This window comes from Lygodium microphyllum, chromosome 28 (assembly GCF_053477565.2).
Source record: "Lygodium microphyllum isolate KBCC chromosome 28, Lygodium_microphyllum_v1.1.10, whole genome shotgun sequence".
NCBI lineage: Eukaryota > Viridiplantae > Streptophyta > Polypodiopsida > Schizaeales > Lygodiaceae > Lygodium > Lygodium microphyllum.
Genome location: NC_141162.1, coordinates 105594120 through 105603016, shown reverse-complemented (window position 1 = coordinate 105603016; position 8897 = coordinate 105594120). Strand labels below are relative to the sequence as shown.

Sequence of the window (8897 nt, the reverse complement as noted above, 5' to 3'; positions counted from 1 at the left end):
TCTCAACAAACTCAACATATGCACCTCCTACAATTTGGAGAGTCATTTTAAAAACATACATGCTTGCAATCTTAACACCAATTCTTGGGTAGCTTAAGGCCTTCCGATTCCAGATGCATTATTGCCACGTATACTTCTTTGAGGTTTGGATTGAGAACATTTAGTGATAATTGATTTGGATGGCATCCACAAGCAATTACTTGAGAAATTTTGTTTCACAATTGGGAGTAGTTGGAATGTCAACTAGGTTATGAGATACCAAGGGATGTGCCTTTTGTTCTTCTCAAGGAAGGTAGTTCATAAGTTTGCATTACTAGTCTTGCATTCACACCTATATACCTTTGATAATCATGGGCTTAGCATGGTGTCATGGTGACTCAAACATATCACACAAAGCTAGATGAAGGCCACTTTTCCTTTTTGAGTAATGAGCTTGGTGAGAAATTATATGCAATTCATCTTGCACATGTAGAATTTGGCATCCATATGATATTTAACATGTTATTGTTTTGTTTATTTAATCTATGCATCTGAAACACAGTTGTTTAATAGGAAAGCTGTTTGATTAAAGATTCTAATCATGTAGAAGTGGCCATAATTGTGCTTTAGGGCAAGTGGAGACACTTTCATGCACGAGTAGGGTGATACACACAGTACACACATGTATATAAGAGATGAGTTGTCATCCATAAGAGAAAAAAAGATGGTGCTCACCGGCAATGGGGCAATGGGGAGTAGGGGCCACGCTCCACGATTTGATACTATAATGGCAGTTCCTTTTCCTTCTTTGACTTGGATGCACACACCCACACGTGCAGTCGTCTCGATAATAGTAAAAGAACGAAGTGGAGGCGCCTGACATGAGAGCTATATAAGCATATATATATATATATATACATGGGTATGCTATGGATCCACCCCAAGGCATTGTCATTAGCAAGCAATTGGAGGATGATTAATTGCTAACAAGAGCACTTAGTCAATCTATCTATGTGCGATTAGTGCATCCTGCATTTTGGATGATTCGACCATATCATTTGAGAGAATAGTGTGTGTAATAAAGGCACAGTCGCTTTGATGCTATATTGTCTTGGTTAAAAACACAGGATATGATCAGAGCTGCAACATCAAGACACACTATGGATAAGCTGCTTAGAAGGATTGTAGTAGTGATAGTGATGATGATGATGACTGCAGTGGCAATGGCGCAGACCCAGACTGGATATTACGACCGCTCGTGTCCGAACGCGGAATCGATTGTGAAGGAGACAGTGAGAACCCATGTCCAGTCGGACGTCACCATAGCTGCGGGGCTCTTGCGCCTGCATTTCCATGACTGCTTCGTGCAGGCACGATTGATCTTTCTCCAATTATAAACCGTACTAATAGTTCACCATAATCATCATCATTAGATTGATTCCAGTTGCGAGCAATGTCGTCAGTATATGACCAGTTCATATACTATATATATTATCGCACTTAAAAACGATGCAATTAGATGCAATGTAATATGCGCTGCAGGACGACGTCTAATCAGTTATAGGAGGAGCTTATGCAGCTCAGCTGGGATAATTACAGCTGCATTGATCGTAGGAAGCGTCGGGATAATAGTTGAATCGTAATGTGATATCATATGAGCTGGGGTTTTGATAATGATGATGGCTGATCTTGTGAATGCGATGCACTGGATGATATGGTACAGGGCTGTGATGGCTCCATCCTGATCGTGGGCCCGAATGCCGAGAGGACTGCGCCTGCCAACGCGGGCCTGCGCGGCTTCGAGGTCATCGACGACGCCAAGTCCAAGGTGGAGGCCGTGTGCCCGGGCATCGTCTCTTGCGCTGACATCCTCGCCCTCGCCGCCAAAGACGCTGTGGAATTGGTAATCAATTCATTAAAGCCAATCTAATAATCTATTTATAGAAGACTTTATAGACCACATAATTAACACATTGCTATGATTAATTCATTAAGCCAATATAATAATCTCTTTATACACCACATAATTAGCGTATTGATATCCTTAATAGTTGTCGTACAAGAGTTTCACAAATTACAACAGCAGCAGGGAGCCCACCTTCACTATAGCCGCGAACTCACACTAGCACACTGCACTCGCAATAGTGGCAGTAGTTGTTTAGACTCTCAGGGTAATGCCACTATTGCTAGTGCTAGTGTGAGTACACATAGACCTCGTATTTCTTCAACTTCTCTAAGAACTCCACCGACATTATGGGCATCTCCAAGGGCACTACCACATACCTAGTGTGTTATACTAGGCCCACACAATAATAGTTCCTTGAGGCCACGTGTGGTCCCCATCCCCTATAGAATCAACATGCTAACTATTGGGTAGCTCCCTTGTATGAGTTCACGGAATTGACACCACTAAGCAAAAAGAATATAGAGTTTCCAAATTTGATAACATAGAGAGAGAGAGAGAGAGAGAGAGAGAGAGAGAGAGAGAGAGTGTGTGTGTGTGTGTGTATGTGTGTGTGTCCTCTACTAGATATGTTAGATTTTCATGCCATGAAGTCAAGCAATGTATCCATAGAATTCTAGCACTAACTTCATTGACATGTTGCTTTCATCCCTCCTATACACTCTTGGGTAAGTTACTCATGAATATATGTGTGCATCACATGGGTTAAAAATAATGTATATTTAAAACATCATTTTTATACATTTTTTACATAATACAGAAGGGTATAATATAAAATGGTTATTTGCAAACTCAATAGAAAAGGGTCATGTTTTATTTAGGAAAAATTCACAGATAAGGATATTTGTAAATAGGCCTTGAATGCACGTGATGTAGAGGATATACATATAGTAACTTCCTCGAGTATACATTGCCTGATTTGCATGTTGAGCTCTTGATTTGATCAAAGACTTCATTCTTTAAATAGTTGTATGTAACATCCTCAGTGCTTCAATTCGAAAAGGGCCATGCACAAATGTAGTACTTCATTCCAATAAAGCTACTACTCTAATCACTTAATGGACTAATCATCTTAAAATTGAAGTATTACCTTTGCATACTATAGGATTTATGATATGTTCATAGCTTTTACAATAAGAGGTTAATAAGTCAATTGAGGCAACTGTTCTTGGGGTTTTATAGATAAATTACCTTTATATGATTGAGTTTGGGCATTTGACATTATAGTGAAGATTAGGAAAACTTATCTCTTAACATCTTCAACATGGGGTTTGGCTTTTACTTTTTACTTTTTTGCATGAGTAGAGTAGTGGACCTACATGGCGAGTACCCCTTGGAAGAAAAGATGGAATACTTTCAATTGCCTCAGCTGCCACCAACATGCCTTCTCCTTTGGACTCAATAGACATTCTCAAGCAAAAGTTCGCTGCAAAAGGCCTTAGTGTTCAAGATCTTGTTGTGCTCAATGGTAAGGCTACATGTTTTTTTACATAAAAGTAAAGTCATCTTGTTAATGTTCTGCAATATAATACTAGGGATTTTTCTTAAAGTACCCAAAAGTCCAATTCTATGAGCTATTACTTAAAGTTGGAATGCAACCAAATGTTTACTTTGTCCTTACATAAAGTCTATGCATTAGCACATCTACTATTTTTCTCATCTTTTTCTTAGATATGTCTCCTAAGTGACATGGTTGGTTTTTGCATTAACTTTAAATGCTTGTAAATGTTACACTAACTAGATGAATTACTTCATTGTGATGTAAGCATTTTTCTTTTTTATTGGGGGGAGGGCAGCCATCACAAACCTTGTTATTATGTGCATTGAACATACTATAAAAAATTCTAATTCTAATTCTGAAAACCCTTTATGATTAGAAATCATCTCATAAATATATTTTCATGAATCTATTACTATTGTTGAAATGTAAACTACCATAAATATTTGAACACAACCCACATATTCTTTCAAATCTCAAGATATCATCAACTTGTGGCATATATATCTTTAAATACATGAATTCTCCAATTTGGACAATGTGAACTTATGACATAGTACCTTGTTACTGATCACATTCAAAATTTAATCCTGATGCAGGTGCACATACAATTGGTCAGACTGAATGTAGATTTTTCAAGTATAGACTTTACAACTATTCAAAATCAGGTCAATCAGATCCTTCAATTAGTAGTGATTATGTGGAACAATTGAAAGATCTTTGCCCCATTAATGGAGATGGGTTATCAAAAGTCGCACTTGATCGAGGAAGTCAAACGACCTTTGATACTAGCTTCTTCAAAAATGTAAATAAAGGTTATGGAGTTCTTGAATCAGATCAAAGGCTCATGTCTGATGATACAACTGCTGCATATGTGAAGAGATATGGAGGGCTCCTCTCAGGATTGCTTGGTTTAAGATTTGACTTAGCTTTTCCCAAGTCTATGGTTGCAATGAGCAACATTGAAGTGAAGACTGGGACAAGTGGAGAGATTAGAAAAGTATGCTCTTCTTTTAATTGACATGACTAAGCTTCAAAAGGATAAATATCTTGTAGTAACACATTGACATGATTACAAGAAAGAAACAAGCAACCCAAGTATGAGACTTCATTTACATAATATTAGAACACTTCTTTCCATGTGAACTTAATTTGCAAGCAATTGAATCACAGTGTTTATGCTTCCATTGATGATGAAAATAAGTCTAGAAGTAATTTTACATTTGCTTGCTCCAACAATTGAGTAAACAAATAGCTTTAAAAAACCATGTCCCATCTAGGTCCCATCCATCTTCCATGGATGAGGTGCAATCTTGTAAACTTTCCATTAGTGGACATAACAATGTATTGATTTTGAACCCATTTTAAACACCCAAAAGAGAAGTCCAAAGTGAATTATCTATTAAGTAGTTTTTAGGAAGTTTCTCAATCCTCGAAATAGTAAGTTTAAAGGAAGATGCACATTCAAGCTTTTATATCTAAAGCCTTGCCAATGACCTTTTTTGAGAGCTCTAAATGATGGGACATTGGATGTAGACTCTTATTCTCTCAAGGGCTCAATGCACATGTAGGTTAACTATCTCTCACATAGTTGTCTTGCACTCCAAACTACAAGTCATCATACTCTCTTTTAGCACTCCCAATGCAAGTAAGAAAGCCAAATAACTCTAGAGGATGTAGTAGACTCACCTACTTACCTTTGCTACATTGTAATTTGGATGTCATCAAAGGTTAGATCATTGCCTTAGGATACATGTGGAGCTCCTCAATCCTACTTCTCTGCCACTTCGTGTTTGATTGATGGAGTTACAGGATGTTTTATACTTGGGATTATGGAGATATGAAAGAACTGGATCCTTCTAGGTCATCCATTTGTATTCCATGTTGATCATTATACCTAATTTTTAGTAAAATATGGTAAGATGCCTTACATGGATTCTACTGCTACACGAGTTTGGCTTTCAAGTGGTACATAGGCCAAAAACAACATGTGGTCATATATTCTCTCTCCAAACTAAAAAGTGTAAGAGTTTTAGGCACTGTGGATAGCGACTTTCCAAATATGCAACTCTTTGCAAGCTCCATTTTCCACTCTAAGATCCTTCTCTAACTACTCCACCCTAGACTTGATATGAAGACATGGTTAATTTCTTAACTACCAAAGAGGTACCCAAGCATCTTTGCATGGATTAACAGAAGTTGATGGCCCTCTAGAGTCAACTATTTTAAGTAATTTTGGGAAAATTATCAAACCCTATTCAAAGTTGTGATGGGTGAAGCTTGTCAAGGATTGTCACTAGATCATCTCTATGTACTGAAGGTAGATTCTACAAAATCTAACAAGTAGGGCCTTGGATCTTTTTGGTCCAATCAAATCTATTTTGGTCTACATTCAGAATAAATGTATCCTAACAATTACCGATTATTGTACTAAGTGGGTTGAGTAATGGCCCCTACATGATAACACAACTCATTCCATGGCTATTCATCTTTTCAAGGATATCTTCACCCAATATAGATGTTTGATGGAGTGAGTGGGGTGCTCATTTTTTAACCAAAGTCATATGGCATTTGTTGACTATATTCTTCACAATTATTTACAAAAATTATTCATTGTACTACTCTTAGGTAAATGGATTATCCCAATCTACAAATAAAACCCGGATGGAAAATTCCAATGAAGCTAGTAGACCAACATCGGATGGATTTGGATACTATACTTATTTATGCTTTTCGCACCTATTGAACTTCCTTCAAGGTGGCTATTGGCCTTTTCCCATTCAAGTTGGCCTTCAACTTAGAAGTTATTATACCACACAAATTCCTAGTTCCTAGTACATGGTTGCTATAATGATTGGATCATTTTGGAGGATTTCCTTCTTTTACCTTTAAGCTCTAGATCAATTGCATGAGAATCAAGTGTAAAGTGCTTATCTATTTTCATAGTTCCAACTTTGGTAGAAGTATTAGGCTGAAAGTTTTTACAAGAAGCCTCTATTTAAGAGGGGTCTAATAGTGTTGATAAATAATACTTGAATGAGTAAATTACCAAGTAAACTCAAAACTTGACTCAAATTCTAATGGATCATGCCATTCTAGGCCTTCCATGATTCCAATTTTAATGCTTTTTATATCATAGATCTTCATGGCCATCTTTTGTCACACATTGTTAATGAGCTTTAACTTCGACCTTATCATGGTACTAGGCTCTAATGCCCGTTTCAAGTTTTTGAAGATCTTGAGGAGGATGGTGGTGGCATCCTTTCTGACAAGGTAGAAGTTGTTTCTTCTTCCGAGCACTCTGACTTGAGTCTATATATGACTCCATTCTCTGCGTTGTTGTATTGCTGCGCATTCGAGGTGTGAAAACCACCCAAAAGTTGTGTGTATGATTTGATACTTTGTACATACTTAGTTGTTGTGTTTACATTTATTTTCTGCGTATGAGTATAGTGGAGAGAAGTTTAGAGACATAGTGGTGGGCATGAAGGGATGCTTTCAGTCTATATTGAGCAGGGCTAAGGAGAGAAGGCTTTACATTGGACAAGCATTACATGTTGATGCCCTTCAGAAAGGATTCACATAAGACTATGTTTATAGTATCCTGGTGTCTATGTATAACAAATGTGGGAGCATTGTAGAAGTAGAGAAAGTGTTTGATGTGTTGTCTGAGCACATTGTTGTGTTATGGAATGCTTTGTTTTCTATCTATCTAGAGGTTATGATCTGCTTCCTGAGTTTGGAATGGCATTTATCTGCACATATGGTGACTATTCATGTATGGTTGAAGCTCAAGCCCTCTTCAATGGAATGCTCGAATGGGAGAGAGCTATCCATCTTACTAGCTATGAGGTGTCCAAACATAATAATGTGGTTCATCCTACAGTTCAATTTGGGTACAAATCAACAGTTGGTCCAAATTTTATGCTGGGGAAGGGACTGCATGGCTGATTGGCTGGGCATTGGTTTTGGAGTATACTGTTGGTGGCTTTGCAGTAGCACGTGGCATATCTCCCAATCTAGCCTTATTGTTGGGAGGAAAAGACAGACTGCCTGCCTGCCTGGCACAGAGAGAGCTCTTTGCAACTGGTATAGTGATTGATCCATTTGCAACCATCTTGGTTATGGTGGTCACTATTCTGCTATGTGCTGGAATAAAAGAGAGTGCAGTTGTGCAAGCAGTTGTACCTTCTGCCAATGTCTGTGTTTTAGTTTTTGTGATTGCCACTGGAGCTATCATAGGCTTCAAAACTGGTTGGGTTGGCTACAAGCTAGCAAATGGGTGTGGGATCAACGATTGGAGCTAGAGTGTATGTACTTGTTGGTACTATAGCTAGAGAAAGATCTGGTCTAGCTTTAACTCTGTCTTTCTTAATTGCTGGTTTAACAGCAGCATTCTTAGCTTTTTATTATGCAGAACTGGCCAGTTGATGTCCATCGGCTAGCAGTGCCTACTATTATGCCTACATCTGTGCTGGGGAAGAGGACAAAGGGGCCTGAAAAAGAAAAAGCAAAAGAGAACTATTTTTGAAAGAGCCTTTTTGGGGGGAAAAAAGAACACTATTTTGATAGGGACATGGCGATTGTCTGGACTGAGAAAAAGAGGAGACGAATCTCAGGAACGGGGAAGGACGAAATCAGGGAGCTCTACGGGAATTTGGGGGTCCTTGCTGATCATTATGATGAGGATCAAAGAGGAGAGCCAAAGTCGACGACGGTGCTGAAGACAAAGTCAAAGTCGACTGCAGAAGAGGCGGAAGAAAACGACGAAGGAGGGGAAAGCAGAGATAATACCAGGAGTCCTGTTTATAGATGAGGGGGGCATATGCTGGATATCGAGTGCTTTTCGGTTTGTGCAATGTCCTGATGGAGAACTCCAGAAGTGAAAAGAAGGGTCCATGTTGTGACTCTGCACGAGATTGATGTAATCAATAGCAGAACTCAAGGATTTTTGGCTTTGTTCACTGGTGACACTGGTGAAATACGTTCTGAAGTACGAGAGCAGATTGACAGTAAAGTTGCGGAATGGGGAGAGAAAGGACCGAATTCCTGGGGAAGAAAAAACCATCACGAGAAGAGGATCGGGGCTCTATGATGCGAATTCAACAGAGATAGATGGGAATTTTATTCTCAGTCGATGAGGGGATTGATTTTGCTACAACAACTGTCGCACCTGAAAATTGATAACACCCAGAAACAATAGAGTATTCTCTTCCGATTCTTCTCTCCTTGTATCCTTGAGCTGGCACCCAAGCTTTGGCCAAGCGTCAAAGCACCAGACTTTTCATCAGAAAGATACATTGCGTTCTCGATAATTTCATACAAACACCAAGTCTGCAGTACCTATCTGAAGATCCAGAGAAAGAAGACTCAATCTGCAGTTAAATTAAACAAATTTGGCTATCCGAAGAAGAAAGAGACAACAGCAGCAACAGTGAAGACGGTGGAGTGGAGAGG

At 38.7% G+C, this 8897-nt stretch overlaps 1 protein-coding gene across 1 annotated transcript; it reads left to right on the top strand.

Annotated features, from left to right (window-relative positions):
- Positions 1 to 924: 924 nt before the first annotated feature.
- On the top strand, positions 925 to 4742 carry LOC148011837 (peroxidase 25-like). Its single transcript, XM_087670109.1, has 4 exons — positions 925 to 1349; positions 1703 to 1882; positions 3248 to 3410; positions 4040 to 4742. The coding sequence occupies exons 1-4, from the start codon at positions 1110 to 1112 to the stop codon at positions 4459 to 4461; spliced, it is 1005 nt and encodes a 334-aa protein (XP_087526235.1). The 5' UTR covers positions 925 to 1109; the 3' UTR covers positions 4462 to 4742.
- Positions 4743 to 8897: the final 4155 nt, after the last annotated feature.